The sequence below is a fragment of the Musa acuminata genome, chromosome BXJ2-3 (assembly GCF_036884655.1).
Source record: "Musa acuminata AAA Group cultivar baxijiao chromosome BXJ2-3, Cavendish_Baxijiao_AAA, whole genome shotgun sequence".
NCBI classification, from domain to species: Eukaryota; Viridiplantae; Streptophyta; class Magnoliopsida; order Zingiberales; family Musaceae; genus Musa; species Musa acuminata.
The window spans coordinates 43,767,062-43,786,831 of record NC_088340.1 but is presented as its reverse complement, the minus strand read 5'-3'; the positions used below and the strand labels follow the sequence as shown (position 1 = coordinate 43,786,831).

Genomic DNA, 19,770 nt, shown 5'->3' with positions numbered 1-19,770 from the left:
ACTGCCGACCGACCGGTCGCGTCGATCTGACGTGTGACGAGGCGAATCCGACTCGGCATTTGGACATCTCGGTCAACGATCTCTCCTGATCGCATATTCGTACACGCGAAACACACTGCTTCCCGCTCTGTGGGGTCCGCCTTTCTCTTTCTCCACACGGGGTGACGTGGCCAAGGGTGTGCTCTCGAACCGAGTCGACTATAAAATGGCGGTTCCTCTCCGGTCTTCCCTGTCGCGCTCGCCGAACTTTCTTGCGTTCGCTTCACGTTTCGATTTGCCTTCCTTCTCGTTCTCCATTTCCCGAAGTTGCCGGCGGAGGAAAGCGAGATCGCCGGAATCGGAATCCCTGAGCATGGTGCCACCCTGCCATCAGAACGCCGCTTCGCCAGGTGAGACCTTTATTGTATGAGATCGCTTGTTTCCGGCGTTCGAACCGTCTGATTACGATCGGAGGAAGGGGGAAGATGGCGCAGAAGTCGGTCCGACCTCCCCTCCGTCCTTCGCCGGCGACGCCCGCCCTCCCTGCCGCTACCTTTCCCGAGACCCGCCGGCGGACGCTGATCATCAAGGAGCCGCAAAAGCCAGGGCCCCGGCTGGCGGAGGTGGCCGGTTCCACCGCGGCTGGGTGCGCGGCTCTCTGCTGCTGCCCCTGTGGCCTCGCGAACCTCATCGTCGTGGTGCCGGCGGGGCTCGTGCGGCGGTGGCGGAAACGCTGGCCCAGGAGCGCGAAGACCAAATCCAGCATTTGGAGGCCGGAGGTCGACGCCTTTTACGACGATGACGACGACCTCAGTCTTTACCTTGGCGGGTTCCCCCTAGCGAGCTCCGGCTCCGAGGAGCCATGGCTGGCGAAATCGCTGTCGCCGGAGTTCGCGGAACTAGAGAAGGAGATGGTGGCGAAGTTCTACGGCACTGGGTTTTGGCGAAGCCTCTCGCAAAGGAGTCAATGAGAACAGACTCTGCAAAAGAGAGAGAGAGAGACAGGGTCGGATCTTTTCCTACTGTTCTGCTGTGACTGTTACTAAGAAGTGAGATGGGGACGATGAAGGGTTGATGGAAGAAGTGGAAGGACTCCGGTGGTGGTTCTGCAAGCAAAAAAGATGGACATTCTTTTCTTTCCCACAAGTGTTTGATATAATAACTCGAATCACAAAATCCTTTGTCGAAACAATGTGTCGTCTATTCGTTCCATCAAACTCACTCTGTTGCGTTCAACAATACATGCATAATTTTAATTATTTTAAATTAAAATTCCTTCAATTTTTTTTTATCTATTTTTCATAAGAAAAAAAATCATCCCATGAAATTTGATAGAGATTATATATATATATATATATATATATATATATATATATATATATATATATATATATATATATACTTATGAAGGAATTTTAATTTAAATAATGAAATGAAATTATATGACTTATGACCTTTGAACACGTGATTATGTGAACATGATCTTATGTAGAAAGGCTTGACTTACTAATACCTGTATTTAATGGCCCTCATCATCAACATTATGAGACGGTTCCATGTGGGACATCTCTTGGTCACATTATACAGCCGGGCCCACATTAATAATAAATATAAACGGAAACTTTGGTCTTATGGCATATAACATTATTAAGGATAAATTTTATATACCAACAGTATTCTAAAAATAATACAAATATTCTAATAATAATAATAATAATAAATATAAATATAAACGAAAACTTTGGTCTTATGGCATATAACAAACATTATTAAGGATACATTTTATCTATCAACAGTATTCTAAAAATAATACAATATTCTAATAATAATAATAATAATAATGTGATTGCTCCAAGTGGGTGTGCGCGGACCCCACGCGAAGGCGACCCAACAGCGTCGGGACCCACGTTGGGCCCACCGTTTGCACCAATCGATCGGTTGGGGCTCTTGGGCCCGCATGCTTGTTGCGACCGCCGTTGGAATTCGCTCCCACCGTACCCCATTCGCTGAGCCGGTCAAACGGTGGAAAAGAAGGCCGCCTTTGCCTCTGATTCGTTCGCTAATTATTAGCCCAATCGATGCGCTCTCCTACAATTTCTTCTTCCTCATCTCCTCCTTCCTGAGCGTGAAGGGAAGAGGGGACGAGCGAACAGAGCGTCTCCCTCCATCCGTAGGGTTTCCCCCATCGCCCCCACCCCCCACCCGAACGAGTCGCCTCGCGCCTCTCCTGATTTCGAGCCGGAGAACCCTCGATTCGTCGATTCCGGCTCTGATCTTTGGCGATTCGCCTTAGGTATAGCTTCATTCCTCCGTGTTTATCGATCTTGCCTCGGGGATCTGATCTGATTTGTTTTCCCCTTCTTTACGCCTCGGTTTTTCTGGTTCTTGATCGAATCGCAGCAATTATGGCTGAAGATGCTGGACTATACGGGGTTGATGATTACGCCTTGTTATTTTGGTTGAATTTCAATGAATTTTATATGAATATTACGTGCTTGGTGATTGTCGATGATTGGTATTGGTGGAATTTTAGTGGTGACACGTGTTAGATATTCACCGGTTTACGGCTATTAATCGATTTGAGGGTCTGTTTTCCTTTTCTTTCTCTTGTCGTGTTTAGCGATGGAGGAGGAGACTGCGAAGATGGAGAAACATCTGTCCTCAGCTGCTGCTTTTGTCGAAGGGGGCATCCAAGATTCTTGCGATGACGCCTGCAGCATTTGTCTTGAAGAGTTCTGTGAGAGCGATCCTTCGACGGTATGTGGTTCGGTGGACCTTTCCGCAGTGATGATAGTTTTACGGTTTCTTTCCATCGATCTGACTAATTTTCTTATTGTTTTACATTTAATGTTGCTTGTTTAGGTTACTGGATGCAAGCATGAGTTCCATCTCCAGTGCATTCTCGAGTGGTATAGTCTCTTCTACTAGTTATCTTTGTTTCCTGTGTTATGTATCTGTAGGTGGAGAACCGATTAGTCAGGTATGTGTAGGGTCATGACCATTGTCCTTTTGGAGCATTTTATGGTCAAATGAACAAGACCTTGTCATGTTACTCTTTTCACCTCACTAAGCATGTGCTATCTGTTTCTTATGTTTGGTCATTATGAAATTACTTTTCTTGTTCTTGGTGTAAATTCCAATTCTTTTTGTAAGCTAGGTTAAGTTCTATTGCTTTTCGTTTTGCTGAATGTTGCTGCATGTTGGGTATTTACAATGCTGAATGTAGTTACCACCTGCATATATGATGAAATCCACTAAGTCTCTATGATTTATGGTGTGCCTTTCTTTTTCTTCTCCTTTTGAAACTCGGAGGTGCAAAAGGTGTATGTTGCATGAATTGTCAATATCCACTAAAATGTATAATTTTCATGGAAGATTTTTGCTTGCAGGTGTCAGAGAAGTTCTCAATGTCCTATGTGCTGGCAGTCTATCTCTTTGAAGGATCCGACAAGGTTTAATTTGATGCAACACATTATTGTGAGATATATTTTACTCGTTTCAAAAATGAAGTTGTTCTGATCAGTTGAGTATTTGATGCTGATTATGGCAGCCAGGAACTCCTTGAGGCTGTGGAACGTGAGAGGAACATTAGAATAAACCAAACACGAACTGCAACTATATTTCGTCACCCAGCACTTGGAGATTTTGACCTGCAGCATGTGGGTGATTCTGTTGATTATTTTTCTTTGTAGTGCATCTAATTAAATTACAGATGATTAAAAGTTCTATGATCCATATTGCAGTTGGGTGGAAATGACACAGAACTTGAAGAGCGCATAATGCAGCATTTAGCGGCTGCTGCGGCGATGGGAAGAGTGCATCATATTTCTAGGAGAGAAGGGCATCGCGGTAGGGGAGGATCTCATCGGCACTCACAGTTTCTGGTTTTCTCTCCACATCAAAATGCACCCTATATTGGCTATCGATCTTCTTCGGCACAAGGAGGAGATAATGAATCGATCCCTGCTATAATTGCTGCCAGCCCATCATCTGTTCTAAATGCTCCAACAGAGGAATCTTCAAGCCAAGGAACACATATAAATCTAGCTCAAGGTGAGAGGAGTGCTGCAATAGCTACTGAAATTACTACCAGCCAGAGCAGGCCCAGACTTTCCGCTAGCAGGTGCTCTTTGGGATCATATGTCTATATATTTATGTCTAGCTTTTTTCTCTCATTTTTTTACCTTATAGGACATCCATATCATGGTCATTTTTTATACAGGACCTTTGCTGGCCAGTCTTCTCCAATTGTTCATGACAGACCAGGACCATCAGATTTGCAATCTTTCTCAGAATCTCTGAGATCTCGTTTGAATTCTGTTTCGATGAGGTATATCAAAGTTTATTTGCTATTTTTCAGTTGCCTAGAAGGTGTGAGGAATTGGAACATGCATTTTACTGCGAATTAGGTATAAAGAGTCTATCACCAAGAGTACTCGAGGATGGAGGGAGAGGCTCTTTTCTCGTAACAGTTCTGTGGCAGATCTTGGTTCAGAAGCTAGGAGTGACGTTAATGCTGGTGTTGATACATCCTCACGCATGGTAGATCGCCTAGAGACAAGAGAAAATAGAACCAATGTTTTCACATTTCATGATGCTGAAGTTCACTCAGCTTCAGAAGTGAATAACGAAGGGGTTACTGGGAATCGTGTTGACAGTCATCCAAGTGATGGTACTTCATCGGCACCTTGTTGTGCAACTTCCAGTCCTAATTGAGCTTCATCCAAAAATCTGGACATGCTTCTGGTATTAATCACTAAAGGTAGTACATATTTGTTCCACCTCTCATTTGTTTAGCAAGTCATACTTGTCAAATTTAGCAGTTTGCTGATTGCTTCACTTATGATTAGATGATATATTGATATTAGGAATTAGGAGTATAGCATTTTTATGGTACTAAACACTAGTGTATTTGTGTCCCACTTCTATCAGGTTGAGCAAGTCATAATTAGTCAAATTTATCAGTTTGCTGATAACTTCACATGATTAGATGATATTATAATCATCCTGATGTGTGTATCTATGCATGTTGGGCATTACTATATGTTATGAAATAAAGCTATCCATTGCTTGTTAAAATCAGTAACATTGAATAATTGGTGTATTAGAAAGTAGAAACAACCTTGGTGAAGATGCAAATGAAAGAAGGAAATCATGAAAAGATTTGATCACAATAGGCATGACAAATTACAAGTCATCCATCTTGTGACTTGCAAAGTTTTTTTTTAGTAATGAATAGCATGTTTAATTTGTGAATTGGTGAACAATCAGTAAATTTAAATAATGCAAGGAAGTTTTTTTTTTTCTAGTATTTTCAATGTCGAAGGAATCTTGACCAACCTCACTTTTGCAAGCCTTTTGCAAATGAAGTTTGGTCGGCACCATGCAATATATGAATTTTATGGCTGTTTCAGACCTGATGTTAATTATCTAAACTTGGTGCCCGATAGCTAGTCACAGTAAATTTATTCAGGGGGGATTGTTTTAAACCTATTACAGTTCAGAAGGAAATGACAAGATGCATCACAAATAGAGAAATAGTCATCTAAATGAAATTTATGAATTTAACTATACTTGCATAATTGTACTCTAGTCTTTTACACTATGTTTCACCAACGAGACGAAAATGCGGTATTATCAGTCCAATAAGCCTTTTGTGATATTTTATCTCCAAAATAATATGTGGTTTACTAGATGATGTCTTTCCTTTTCTTGGATATTTTTGCCTCGGACTATTAGTTAAAGTCGCTCTGGGTTTTCCTTCTACTTACTTTTGTTGCTGCTGAGAAATTGATATTAAGGCATTATAGATGATAAGATTCTGCATGAGATGTTTGGGCTTAGAAAGTATCGTTGATCCGATAGAACTAAGCCAGCTAATAAGGAACCAAAATAGGAACCATTGTCGTTGGTTGAGTAAGATTGAGCGTGACCTCATTAGCAGTCAGAACCAATTCATTTTTTTTTTTCATTTTGACTTGGATTAACTAGTAACTGATTTCTGTTGCAAGCTTGACATTATTGACAACAGAATCCTTTATTGGACAGGTATGACCATCAAAGATTTGATTGCTTGATTTTCCACAATGAATCCTTAGTACAATAAACATACAATGGTCCTTGGGTCCGTATATCTGAAATTGGCATTTACAATTATTTGATTTCTTATCTAGATATTTTGCTCTAAGTTGAGTAGGAAGTTTTTTCTCATCAAAATTCTGGATTTTGATGTGATGACATACACCTATGGTGCTTTTTTTTTACAAGAGAAATTTGGTTTATGTAATAGATCTTACTAAGAAATTAAAAATTAAAGGTTCTCTCAGAATAATGGGTGTCAAGATTCAAGATATAGATACTCTTATCGTGATTCCTGCTGGATCATGTTAATCGGAGATTTTAATGTCTTTTAAGTGTTTTTTAAATTAACATGATGAATTTACAATTAAAGTGCAAGGTAGTAGTTTAATGTTTTCTTAGTTAGTGATGTAGACTAAAGAAAGAAATTTTGCACTCAAAAATATCAAATATCCAAGAAGTAGCTATTCAAGCAAAATAAGAAGGTTCTAGGCCAAGTGTTTACTAGGGTCCTGTTGCCTAGGAGGAAAAATTAGAGGATAGATGTCCAAGGCTATTATTGGACCAAGGATTTAATCTCAGTCTAGAACAATTTGAATAATCTATAGGATTGTTGTAGTATTGGTATATCGCCATGGGGGAGGAGGAAAAATGCTACTAGAGGTCTACTATTAGGTTGCCATTGACATAAAGAGGACCAACTTGAAGGCACAACAAATGTGACGGTGTGTCTGAACTAAGGATGATCGACTTGGGAGCTCGGTTGACTTGAGGACAACTGACTTGAGGGTGCAGTCATTTTGAACAAGGAGTTGACTTGGAGATGCAACCATCTTGATAGTGTGACCATCTCGAGTGCACGACCTATTTGAGGGTATGTATGACTTAAGGACGTGGCCAGTGTGAAGATGCAATTTCCATGAGTTCGCGATCAACTTGTAGACACAACGATCGACTTTAGGACATGATCGAAGCATGATCAACTTGATGTCATGGTCGGCTTGAGGTCGTCTTGAGGAAGCAATTATATTGATAGCACAATTGACTCAAGGGTGTAGTCGTCAGTAGGTAGGGAGCGTGCTTCGCGACATGGTAAAGTTGGGAGCAAGTCGATGGCAAGTGGGGAACTCCCCGATTTTGGCATCTTCTCCGCAAATGTCTTGCCTTCTTTGTCATGCAACTAAATGCAAGTTAGGCAACCTGCTGACTTGCTTAGAACCGAGATGTGTGGCTTGATATTGTGACCAACTCGATGATGGCCATCTTGATGGGATCACTAATGTGAAGGCAGGAGCAACATGATGATGTGACCAACTTGATTTTGATGTGGTTGCCTTGACATTATGGCATCAAAATTCAGGATGATCAACTTGACGAAGCGACCGATTGGATGATGACCATCTTTAATGCGGTCAACTGGACAACAATCATCTTGTCGACTTGGGCAAGTGGATGTGTGTGTCCTTGGACCTTCAAGCGAGGTCCAGCCTCAAGCATATGTTGCCCCTAAGACAATGCTGGTCATCATCACAAGGGTTTGATGAGGAGACTTCTCATTGACATGTTCTCGAGGGAGTTTTTGATCTCGGTTTTATGTGACACTGTTTTTAGGGCCAAAACTGTACGGGCGGTATGTACCGGTCCGACAGGTTGTCGGTACGCGGACTGTATGTTACCGGTCCGAGTGCACTGTAGCAATGTAGTAGTGCTACAGTACTCGCCACACCTGGGTGTACCACTCGGTATACCGTACCGTACCGGTACCGAGCCCAGGTCGAAATACCGGTATGGTACGGTATTGCGAACCTTGGGTGACAAAATTAGTCATCGATCAACATCATTGAATTGAGCGACCTGGTCCACTTCCGGAAGGCTGTCACATACTGAGAACTGGAGTTTGAGGAGGTGGATTCTCCTTTAGGATGACTTACCTTACACGAGTCCTTCGTGGAGTTTGAGGAGGTGGATGCTCCTTCGACATTCAATTCATCTCGAGGTCTTATGCTAGGATAAAAAATGAACTCCTATTTATAGAGTAGAGGAGAATTTTCTTGGAACAAGAAATATCGAGGAATATTATTCTCTCCGGCTTATGCTGACAGGGAGGGTCCAGCTGATTGGGATTTGCGTTGCGTATCTCAATTGGCCTCAAATGTTGGCCATATCAGGTTCCTTTTGTAAGGATCATTATGGTAAACCTGGAATGAGTTTCTAAAACATGCCATTTAAATCCAATCTCCAGTTTGTTTGCTGAGGTTTCAGTGAATCTACAGTCTGTCTTGGATTGCATGTTAACGATCAGAAATTAGAACTTTTAGCACCCATCTTTTTGTATTGACATATACAACGCTACTTGTAATCTCTAGACGCATAGCCATTGCTTAATCTACAATACTTCGGTTGCATCTGGTTGATCGACATATTTTTCTTAGTTGTATGCTTACGACATCAGGTATCGTCTAGAAATTTGATAAACTAAGCATAGCACAGCATCAGAGGTTGATATATGTCAACTTTGTACTTAAATTTTGTCTTTGTTGGTATCATTCAGGAATGGTAAATATGTGCAGATATGATGTGCTGAATGCTTTGCTTACCCCATGCATGATGTACACTCACTGAGGTGGACTTAAAAAGAGGTTGAGATGGGAGCGCTTTTATTTGGATCCAAAAGGATTGCTTCTGTTCTTTTTTTCCCTTAACTTCTTTCAATTATGTAAATTTGTTGATGATGAACTTGTCATCTTAAATAACAAATATCAATCACACTTTTGTAGCAAACTTGTTATATGCCTTATTCTGTGTAGATGTAATATAGTAGCCAAATTGTAAGCATAATATATATTTGTATGCTGGCAGAATGTTGAGATGATTTGCGGATTGCTGTTTGGAATGACATTATTTTACACGAAAAACTTGGGGATTTTATGTTATACCTTATGACACCAGATTTCTGCTTCATGATTTTATATGCTGCTTTCCTCGTCGACACTGTGGAACTCAAAAATTCAACCAAGCAATGCGAACTGATTTGTGTTTCGAAACCAGCATTTCATGTTTGCAGAATTCCTTTGTATTAATTGCAGCTGACACTGCGAATAAGTTCACTGTTCCACAGGTGTGGTTTCCCTTCAGTTCTGCAGACAAGTAATCTGTCGACGACAACAAAGAAGATCAACGTACAGGAACCCAAGAGTTGGACATACATAATTCTTATTTATAGATTATCCTATGTAGTTATAGGGTTAATTATAGATTATCTTATTTAGTTATCTTTCTTTAGTATTCTGGTTTCTATGTTTTAAAAAATTACATTGGCCTCAATATAATTACGAAAGTGAATTATTTAGGTTCATTTATTCTAACGATGTCAGTTTTATCAATGGAAATACGAAAATAAAGAGTAAAAAGATAATTTTAATGTTTCGGTGATGGTGGATAGTAGCGTCACTGGCGTTGATGTTGACACGGTTGCCAAGCGACCCTTTCGTCGCTTTGCATCTACGTTGACGTTCTGTCGTTGCGGAATCGAAGTCCGCTGTCGAAGCCATCGTGAAGATCTATCGCTTATCGAAGCAGGACCTGGAGATGTAAGCCCCCCTCGTCAGCGTCGATGTTGTGCCCCTCCTTACCACCTGCCTCCTCAACCACTACCACCATCACTTGTCTGCGACCTAGGAGAATGTCATTGTTGCCCTCCTCAATCTCTCCATCTCTACTAGCGAGGCGCTCGGGTGCACCTCAAGCATCCTCGACACCCTAATCATCGCCCTTTGCCTCCTCTCCCTTGTCGTCGTCCAACAACCCTTTACATCAACGCCTTCGTTTTGCTCTTCCCCCTCGTGCTCACCTCACTGTCATCATTGGCAAGAGCCCTCATGGCTCAAACATAAACTTGGGCTCATTCTATGCCATCGACATGTCGATAGCTCTCGAGCTAGGCCAAAGACTCATAATCCAACGGAAGGAGATGAGACTGATGTCAACGTAAAGATTGAGCAACGAGTCCTCCTACTATAGCTAGTAGTGACAGCGGAGTGAGCACAAGGGGGAAGAGCAAGGCAAAGGCGCTACTGCAAAGGGTTGCAGTGGCATGCTAGACGACGATGGGGGAGGAGACGAAGGGCAACGACAAGGGCGTCGAGGATGCTTAGGGTGCACATGAGCACGTCGCGGGCAGAGATGGACAAGTTAAGGAGGGCAACGACAACATTCTCCTAGGCTACGAACGAGTGGTGGTGGTTGAGGAGGCGAGTGACAAGGAGGGGCACGATGTCGACAACATCCGATAGGGCGTGGATCTCCGGATCTTACTTTGATAGATGACGGATCTCCGCGATAACTTCGGTAGTTAACTTTGATTCCATGACGATGAAGTGCCGATACAAATAAAGAGCGATGAAAGAACTACTCAACAACTATATCGGCATTGACATTAGTGGCACCATTGTCTATTATCATCGGAACATTAAAATTATATTTTTATCTTTTATTTTGGTTGATAAAACGGATATCATTAAAATAAATGAACCTAAATGTTTCACTTTCGTAACTATAAGGATGCTAATGTAACTTTTAAAAATATAAAAATCAGAGTATTAAAGATAACTATCTACAGTAATGCCAAATAACAGAAAATAAAAAAATCCAAATACCGAAATGACAGAAACAATTGCTATACTATTTAATGCTTTTGTAGCAAACGTTGTATGATTGGTACCACCAGAAGATGCTATAGGAAGAACAAGGTGATCGTCGAATGAAAAGTTGAAACGACCGTTACAAATGAATGAAAGCATCGATATTGCCTGGAAATGTCTTTGAGTAAATATTCTCGAGGGAGAAGTTCTGCAGTCTCCCAATTCAATCCATCCAATAAAGCAGAAGCCACTCTTGCTTTGTAATAATAGTTTCGTCCTGCGGAGCACTAAGGCCTGCTCTCTAACCTAACCTCCTCGAGCACTAATGCAGCTTCATTCCACTTGCTCCCCTGTCTGTCTCTTCATGGGACCGATAGTTGAACCAGAACCCCTATTTATCTCTAAACTTCAGATTAAAAGCTGTGCCTCACACAGACGAGATCATCCAGTTTGTTCCCGTCCATTTTGTAAAGAGAAACGCGACCCATCTGGGCATAATGTTTTTGTGCTTCCTTTCTTAAGCTCTCATGTGGCAGGAGCTCCCACTTACTGTAATTTGACTTGCTGCGAGCGTCAGCCATGTCGGGAGATCCTGACACTGGTCCATCTCGGTCTGCCGTACCCCATACCTTGCAATTACCAAAGGGTCCCAAATCACCTTCTTGGTCAGTTTTTTCTCTTTTCAAACGCAACGCAGCCATGTGAGCACTTGTTATGATTTCTTTGCCTGGCACATCTGACCAATCCTGCTTCCTCGGAGCTCTCATAGGAGAATGGATCCTGATGACCTACATGGACAACAATGTGGAAAGTTAGTAAATTATGCGCGGGCCAATCGAGTGTCGCACGGAGGTCTTTACACCGAGGCACTCCAGTAGTTGATAATAAGCCCTTCCTTGCAATGGATTGTGCCCCTTCCTGGGGGTCGAGAAGTACCGTGTCCTAGAAGAAACAAATATGAAGCATAAAATGTTTTTTGTACGAGAATCAAACTTACGATACGGTGATCAGAAATTTCAGCAATGTGCGATGATATCTTAAAGACTCTTAAGCAGATGCAATAAGCTTTTACCATGCAAAGATTTCAAGCCTTCCAATCTGTACGGACATAATTATGGATGTCTAAGAAATAGAGACAAACACGAGGTCCAGTTAAAATAACCTAGTAGAACTATGATAGACATGGTAAAACATGCTTGGTTGTTGATTTGCATGGTGATACTGAATTTGGTAGACATTCGCTCTTAGAAATATACTGACCATTCTGTATAGCCGGGATCCACCGTAAAACCATATATATCAACAATGTCACACATGGAGAGAGCCAATTCTATGGACTTCATTCCGGTTCCCTTAGCACCCCTTCTTAAGACGATACCTTGGAAAAGATAAACAGGATTTGGAAGTTCCTGCATTGGAGGCAATACAACCCTATTAGATTTTACTATAAAAAGAATATATTGTATATAAATAAAATTTCTAAAGATGCCCACCATAGTGTACAGAAACAACTAATAATAAGGGCTGGTGACATTAAACGATCACCTTTATCTTTGCATTGAAATCTCTGTGTGTTACGCTCTTGATTATAAGCACCTCATCAGCTGCAATTTTCATATACAGATGCAAAATAATTACTTTACGTTAACCTAAGAGAATAATAATGACTACTCAAGATTTGTTAAGACTTAACATGTGAACCCTTAAAAAGATAATATCCATAAATACTTCATAGAGAACAGAAGTAATACATCAAGACTTGCATATGACCAATTCTTGTATGTATATGCCTTAAATAATATATCTGTCAAAATTTTCTATCCTAAGAGAGGAATCCAATGACTATGTGGAACAGCATGCCAACAAACATATAACAATAACATCTTACAATGCCACAGTATATGGCAATTGTAGCCAAGTAGAAAATAAATTATTCACTGAAATATTAGAAGCTCGCAATTTGACTATAGTTCTACCTTATCAAATAATTCCCTGAACAATTCGCCATACTCTTAAGTCGAATAATTCAAAATTGTTGGATAATTATTCAGTTACTCGTAAATTTAACAATTGGTTCCATAGAATCATTTAGGACTATTTGAGAAGTTTTTGGAAGCTGCAAAATTATATGCTAATCTTTTAGTAGCATTAAATTTCTTTTTCCTTCGCATACAGTTTTGCATATATAGAATCATGCCTTCTCTACATTTTTTCACTTCTTTCTTATTAAACATCTAACCAAGTTGATTCCATAATTTTGCTAAATTTGTCCAAAGTTTTTTGGTTTTAATCTCAGGCCTGTTATTGACCAATGAACTTATGTCCACGGACAGTAGAAAAACATATTAATAATTCATTTCCTCAAGTTATGTCCATATTTGAACTGTATTTGACCCTAGATAGTCTATCATGAGCTCCTGTCTGTTAACACATTCTTATTCAGTAAGCTGATGGTGCGCCAAGTGCAGATCACATATTCAAGAATCACCATATGCACCCAAATTCTGCTTTGACAGCTATTCTTTTATGCACTGAAGAAGGTCACTCTATGTCTAAATCAGTATGAAAACAGAACATTTTTTGTTCTTATTAAATTTTCATATCATTAGAACCAAAGTACAATAATGCCAACAAAATTACTTGCAGATGCTCTAAGACGTAGATTTTGCGAAATTCAGAGTTGAGAATTTCACGAGCAATATGATCAAAAACTTATCAAGCTTAATCAGGCCCTTACGCTATACATTGCAGAGTCAGACATCACCTACAAAAACACTTGGCAAATTCAACTTGGCATTAAAAACATAAAGAACTTTAACTTGCACATATGATTTTCATAGAGCAAAAATCTTAACATTCTTACAAAACAATATTGTTTGTGATTAACATGCCTAGGCTTTATCAAATACAATTATTAGCAGCTTTAGAGATGTTAATGCATCTGATCACAGTAATTTTTGTATATGTAGCCAGAATCTTACAAGATCCATCGAGAATAGCAACCATGTTACGAGCAGCGCCTCTTACAACTAGGCGAAAGTCCCTTTTCAGTCCAACATGTTTGGCATATTTCTGCAGAAGGACAAATAAAGATTAGTTGGTAATCACAGGATGTAGATCCAAACCATTCGTAAGCTTCTGCTTCTGAGGCCTGGTGAAGTGCTCAATCTGGGAGATATCAAGTCAGATGGATCTGCCTAACATGATGGTGTCTACATTGCCAGGAAACTGACAATGTGAACAGGACTGTAGATAAAAACTTATTACTAAGTGATGCAGTGTAGCTAATAGTAATTGCGTTATGGAGGCCAATCAAACAATAGACAAGGTGGCTTAGGTATCAATAAGGGAGTATCTTCAGTTTTACAACAATATAATGCCTGTGAGATTTGTTTAGCAACAAAAACATTCAGAAAACATCTATATGACACAATAAAAACAAGAAAACAGGATGCTTTGAATCCACCAAGATATATGTATGAGGTCTGTAAGTATGGGCACATCTTAAAAATTTTTGAAAACTAATGCATCTTGAATCTAGCATTTCTCTGATAAGTTGTATCACTTGTATACACTGGTATTGAGAACTCCATCAAGGCCAGAAAGTGAACAGTATATTTTGGATGCTGAACTATATTATTGAACCAGGCCTTGGAGACAAAGTCTGGAACCAAGCGTTGTTAGGTCCTTAAAGAAGCTGTCATTTCAATAAACTATCATTTAAGTGTCAGATAAAACCAGAAATTTCAAACTACTTTTCTTTCTGAATACATATAAGAAAATATAGAAAGAATCTCAGAAAGATGAAGCTGAAATTGCTAAGCCTCAAACATAAATAAATAGTTACAGTCATACATATAGATCAAACAAAAATAATCAACACACTCTACCTCATTAACAGGAGCCTCATTATCTCGAAAGACTGCATCATGCCCATCAATCTCCAGTCCAAATTCTGTTTTTAAGAGATCCCCAGAATTCCCAACCACTGCACATGTCCGAAACTGCTGGGGATGGAAGGGAGGCTTTGCAGGTAATATTAAGTTTAGATGCTCCTCACAAATAGAGCGATTATAACATTTATCTGCACCCCTAAAAACAAGATAACATATAGAAGCTCTTATTGAGTCACCTTGAACACTAAATCACAAAAGAAAGCCTTGCACACATGGTAACTCACAACTGTGCAATTCTTTTTGCAGCATAATCTAACCATCCATCCGGTCGTACATCTAGGTATTCCCTTGTCAAGACCGTAGTCATGTTACGATACTGGCAAAATTTTGGTCTTTAGTGCATAACATGGAAAACAAATTGATAATTTATTGAAAGGAATCGAACCTGTTCCCATAGAAGAATGGCTTCACAGACATCATATTTATACTCCAGTGGCTCAAAAATTTTAAACTGTGCATTATACTGCAAAAATAGAGAATAAGGTTGAATCTGAGACAGGTTCTTTAACGAAAGTATATTTCATACAAATGAAAGAAAATGACATGTTATAATCCTGGAAAAAGCAGATCGTAGAGCTTGACCCATGTACTATTTGTGCCTTCAGGAAATTTAAGGACCAATTTACAGTGGTCAATGATGTCTGCGGTAAGGCCAAGTCCTCTGCTTGCCTAGAGAAAGTTCCACGGTCAGTACCAACTAAAACAGGCTGAATTTATATATTTCAATGTTAAATAAGAACAGATTCTAATTGTATAATAGAATGTAAAAAAGGTCGATGCATATGTGTGAAGATGTAGATGACCAATACAAGCAAATTTATTGATGGATATGACAATCAATTTGATACATTATGAGCATAAAAGCATTACATTTTGCAATAATCAGATTTGCTTTTATCCTCCTAGACTCCTAGATGTTGATTAGAATATGAGATGCTAACTAATCTTTATGATTAACTTTCAACACAAATAAACATTTAAAATTCTAAAACATAGTATTGCTATGAATAAATATCCAGAAACAAGTTTGGAGTCAAACAACTTTATTTCTTCATCATTAAAATCTTCATTTAGTACATTTGGTGCATGGACAACTGTTTTGTGATGGTAGAAACTAAAACAATGTATCAAAAGTGATATTTTAAGTCAGGCAGCTATAACTAGTGGTGAATATAGCCCAAGAAAGAAACACCTTAAGGTAACTGGGTCACTGGGCAAAGTAATCCTTACTGCCTTTTCTCTTGAATCATTGTGATGCACACTGCATAGGTCATCCAGGCACAACAATAAACTCTGAACCATGCCCTTAGATTTTGCTGCTAGATGTCATAGAACTTGAGGGACGTCAGATCCATTCAAGGGCCCAGCCCATCTAGTGTGCATCATGACCAGGTAAACCATGCACAGGGGCAGATCTATTAATCTGAACAGTAGTTTGTAAAAGAAATCAGTTTGTCGTACATCAGGAAATTATCTTGTTTGAAACCAAGCGCTCAAGCTATACCTTAAAGAATGCATCAACTCAAGGCTGTGAAGCCTTCTCCAGATTGACTAGTTCCACCGGGAGCACTGTTGACACAAATGGCTTCTACCTGCACAAACTTAAGAGGGCTTTTTGGTGCTGCTAAGCTCATTAAAACGGAAGTTGTCTTTATCACTTACACTTCAGTTTCCTTCAGCCTGATTCTTCATTAGTAAAAATCTTCAGTGGACAGACAAATGTCCACAACTTAGAGCCAAGGAAAAGTGAACCTATCTAAAAACCCAAAAATTTATTTGCTTCTCTTCTTACGTGTTTTCATTTTTATATTTTCATGCATATTCTATCTTCTAAGATAATCTAAATAATCATTTATTCTCTAATTTGCTTCAAAACTCAAAGTAATTTTAATGATAGAGCTTTACCTCTACGACTTAGATTGACTTATAAGATCCTGATAGCCATCAGCTTGGACTTAAACATTTTGGGCTTGACTCAATGAGTTAATGGGTTAATCACTACATCATGCTGCATCGTGACAAATCATATCAAGGTTGACCAGTACTAAGCATAGTGAGGGACTCGAGTACGTAAGTGCTACTTGTGGATGAGATAGAGAACAAGTCACGATTCAAAGCCACCACTAAGTTAGGTCTCATGTGCACCATGCCAAAGTCCAATTCTGGGATATATTGGATCTTGACGAGGACGTCAAGTCATTAAGTCGGGAAGATTATAACACCTCAATTTTCTCTCACATCGAAAGTAGATTAAGACTTAGATTGACTTATAAAAGTATGATGGATCTACCATTAATTGATGTCTAAACATTTTGGGTTTAGACTTAACAAGCTGATTGCTTAATTATTCGAACTAGCAAATGTTGTCTAAAGAGCATTATTTACTATAATCAACATGCTATAAGCAACTTCAAGAAAGAATCAAGCATGTATATTAATTTGCTATTGCAGATGCTTTTTGATAAGAATAAATGTATATATCTAACCAATAGATTTCAAAGATTGAACAAGTAGTTATGTGTAATTAGCTTGAAACATCTATATAAAGCTAACCTACTCTTGAAACCTGCAACTTATCTATACAACATAACATATGTTACTGTAGCAAGAATCTATGATAGCTTGAGCTTTAGGGCTAATTACAAATTAGCTCCTGTGGTTAGATCTCTTTAGCATCCCGGTTTCTAGACTTAAAAAATTTATATTGGAATCCCTATACATATAAAAGCATTTAACTCCATTTACCCTAACACCGTCAGCTTTACCGACGGAAGATACAACACATGACAATACATACAGGAATGACACGAAAACAATGGGCAAAAAGGTAATTTCAACATCCTAATTATGTTTTCTTTTGTTATGCCATAATTAAAACTTCTTAATCGACTGTTGTAATAATGGCGACCGACAGTGCCACCGAGGGCTGTGGGTGGCTATTGTGGTGATGGTCAACGAGAACGACGTAGGGATGTCTACAGAGACGGGCAGGGTGGAATCTTGGAGGTGGAGTTGAGGAACTTATGTAACTTCTTGCGGGGGGAGGAGGAGGACGAGGAGGGAGAGCGACAGCGGGGGGTAAGACAAAGGGAGAGGGGGAAGAGGACGAGGATGATGGTTGCACCGATGCATATGTAAAACGGTGTCGACGCAGATGCATAGCAGCGTTGCTCTGCTCTGCATCTGCGTCGGTGCCGATGTAAATGCAGAGCGACGTTCATCCTTCTGCCTCCCTTCCTCGATCCCTTATCCTTCTTCTCCCTTTCGTCGCCTGTATCTACGTTGACGTCGACGCAGATGCAAGGCGATGCAGAGTAGAAGCCACATATGTCGACGCTCTACATCTACATCGTTTGCATTTGCATCAGCGCCAACGCAAATGCAGGCCGATGCAGAGCAGAAGTCGTAGATGTCAACGTAGATGTCGATGGTTTGCATCTGCGTTGGCACCAATTTGCATCTGCGTTGACACTGGCGTAGATGCAGGGCAATGCAAAGCAGAAGCAATAGATCTAGAGCACAGCGACACCGCTATGCATCTACGTCGATGTTGCCATCATCCTCGTCCTCTTCCTCCTCTCTCTTTGGCTCATCTCCCGCCGTCGCACTCCCTCCTCTTCCTCCTCCAGCGCGGCTCTACATCTGCATCAGCGAGACGCAAGGCCTTTGCCTCACCTCTCGCCGACGCACATGTAGAGCAATGTCGACACACATACAAAGCAGCAACGACGGAAATGCCTTGCTTGAGACGTTGAAATTATCGTTCCTACACATGCTGTCACGTGCTATATCTTCCGTCGGTAAAGCTGATGACATCAGAGTAAATAAGGATAAATATTTTACTTTCATTACTATAAAGATTTTAAAATAAATTTTCTAAGTCCGGGAACTGAAATGCTAAAGAGGTCTCCCTACATTAAATAATTTATAATTAGGCAATCTTAAGAAAGCAAGAGGTGTTCACCCAAAACTTAAAATCCTCTAGAAATTGAGAACCAAAGCTAATAGAACAAAATGACACTCTTTAAGCCCTAAGGGAACTTAAATACTCTTTGCTATTTCCATCTTATATAAAACCACCTGACGACAATGATGCAATTGGACATGAGTATAGATGGCATTTGTCAAATCCACCACCAAAGAGAAGCGGAGAAGAGACCAAGATGCGCATACCACGCATTGCTGAACGCGGGACTGGAAATCTGACAGGATCCGAATCTCCTCGCTGTCGATAAGCGATTTACGGCTTCCTGGAAACCAAGAAACAGGTAGAACATCAAGAACGAGAAGGGATCGAGCGGTTAGAGCTCCACCTTACTTCTCGTCGCAGCGGCGGCTCACCGATGAAGAAAGAGGAGGACTGAATGGCGACGACGATAGCGGCGAAGACTAGGGCGGCGAGGAGGAGGACGAAGACGGCGGCAGGTCGCCGGATCGGAACGGAGGTCTTCGCGGTTCTCATCTTTCCGGGACGCCGAGATCGGGTCGGCCGGGACCGTGTCGAATCGCGTCCACCGCGTCGGTTAGTTCAAATGTTTGTGCGAGCGAGGACCTCGATACAGTGGTTTAAATAAATAAATACGTGGTCGGCCTTATATGTATAGGATTGGACGGTTCTGATGAAATAGTAAATAGCGGGGGCCACCGTGAAGGTCCATGAAAGCCGTTCATTCACCAGATCCACACGATGGTACAATGTCGCGTCAGATAAACCAGTCGTGAACAAAAGCCGATCCCGAAGATGATCTGTGTTTTGTTGCGCGGAGAACTCTAGTGGGCCCGACAGCAGTGTCCAATCCGAAGGGGAAGAGAAGGTGAGCAGGATAGGAAAGACTTTTGACGGACACCCGGTTACGGGAATCACCTCAAGAACCCATGTTGTGAGTGAACGGGCAACAGTGGGTCCCGTCCACTCCATGTGGGTACGCCGATGAGTGTCATTCTCACGTCAATCAATACAATACAGGTATCTTATAAGAAAAATATCAAAGAGGTATACACATCAAAATAAGGAAAGTAAAGACACAGAGAAGCAATTGAAGCATCCCAACATAAAGCTGAACAACACATGTTATGCAAGATTAAACTCTAAACCTGCAAGAATTGGAGGAGACATG

General features: G+C 40.5%; 3 protein-coding genes across 5 annotated transcripts; 2 read left to right on the top strand and 1 right to left on the bottom strand.

Annotated features, from left to right (window-relative positions):
* Positions 1–218: 218 nt before the first annotated feature.
* On the top strand, positions 219–1,171 carry LOC103979785 (uncharacterized). Its single transcript, XM_009395998.3, has one exon. It carries the CDS (start codon positions 465–467, stop codon positions 948–950), a length of 486 nt encoding a protein of 161 aa, XP_009394273.2. The 5' UTR covers positions 219–464; the 3' UTR covers positions 951–1,171.
* An 843-nt stretch (positions 1,172–2,014) lies between these two features.
* LOC103979786 (E3 ubiquitin-protein ligase RHF2A) lies at positions 2,015–8,929 on the top strand. Of its 2 annotated transcripts, none has more exons than XM_009396000.3 (9): positions 2,015–2,272; positions 2,600–2,736; positions 2,842–2,888; positions 3,369–3,431; positions 3,530–3,638; positions 3,723–4,102; positions 4,202–4,309; positions 4,389–4,741; positions 8,628–8,929. In XM_009396000.3, the coding sequence occupies exons 2-8, from the start codon at positions 2,602–2,604 to the stop codon at positions 4,693–4,695; spliced, it is 1,149 nt and encodes a 382-aa protein (XP_009394275.1). In that variant the 5' UTR covers positions 2,015–2,272; positions 2,600–2,601; the 3' UTR covers positions 4,696–4,741; positions 8,628–8,929. The 2 variants fall into 2 exon arrangements, with proteins under 2 accessions (XP_009394275.1, XP_009394274.1); XM_009395999.3 differs by having other exon boundaries at positions 8,609–8,929.
* Positions 8,930–10,717: 1,788 nt separating this feature from the next.
* On the bottom strand, positions 10,718–19,219 carry LOC103979787 (sialyltransferase-like protein 5). Of its 2 annotated transcripts, none has more exons than XM_009396002.3 (11): positions 18,995–19,219; positions 18,827–18,903; positions 15,236–15,322; positions 15,039–15,116; positions 14,878–14,969; positions 14,588–14,789; positions 13,679–13,769; positions 12,243–12,301; positions 11,958–12,106; positions 11,558–11,639; positions 10,718–11,485 (listed from the first exon to the last, which is right to left on the bottom strand). In XM_009396002.3, the coding sequence occupies exons 1-11, from the start codon at positions 19,113–19,115 to the stop codon at positions 11,111–11,113; spliced, it is 1,413 nt and encodes a 470-aa protein (XP_009394277.2). In that variant the 5' UTR covers positions 19,116–19,219; the 3' UTR covers positions 10,718–11,110. The 2 variants fall into 2 exon arrangements, with proteins under 2 accessions (XP_009394277.2, XP_064957561.1); XM_065101489.1 differs by lacking the exons at positions 18,827–18,903; positions 18,995–19,219 and adding exons at positions 15,884–16,076; positions 16,158–18,787.
* Positions 19,220–19,770: the final 551 nt, after the last annotated feature.

Bases quoted from the DNA above. Each gene is read 5' to 3' on its own strand.
- LOC103979785 (XM_009395998.3), top strand. From the start codon at position 465: ATGGCGCAGAAGTCGGTCCGACCTCCCCTCCGTCCTTCGCCGGCGACG.
- LOC103979786 (XM_009396000.3), top strand. From the start codon at position 2,602: ATGGAGGAGGAGACTGCGAAGATGGAGAAACATCTGTCCTCAGCTGCT. The intron at 2,737-2,841 runs GTATGTGGTTCG...TTGCTTGTTTAG, and splicing joins GTGAGAGCGATCCTTCGACG to GTTACTGGATGCAAGCATGA. The intron at 2,889-3,368 runs GTATAGTCTCTT...TTTTGCTTGCAG, and splicing joins CTCCAGTGCATTCTCGAGTG to GTGTCAGAGAAGTTCTCAAT.
- LOC103979787 (XM_009396002.3), bottom strand. From the start codon at position 19,115: ATGAGAACCGCGAAGACCTCCGTTCCGATCCGGCGACCTGCCGCCGTC. The intron at 14,970-15,038 runs GTTCGATTCCTT...AAATTTTGCCAG, and splicing joins CCATTCTTCTATGGGAACAG to TATCGTAACATGACTACGGT. The intron at 13,770-14,587 runs GTAGAGTGTGTT...GTCCTTCTGCAG, and splicing joins ATGAGGCTCCTGTTAATGAG to AAATATGCCAAACATGTTGG.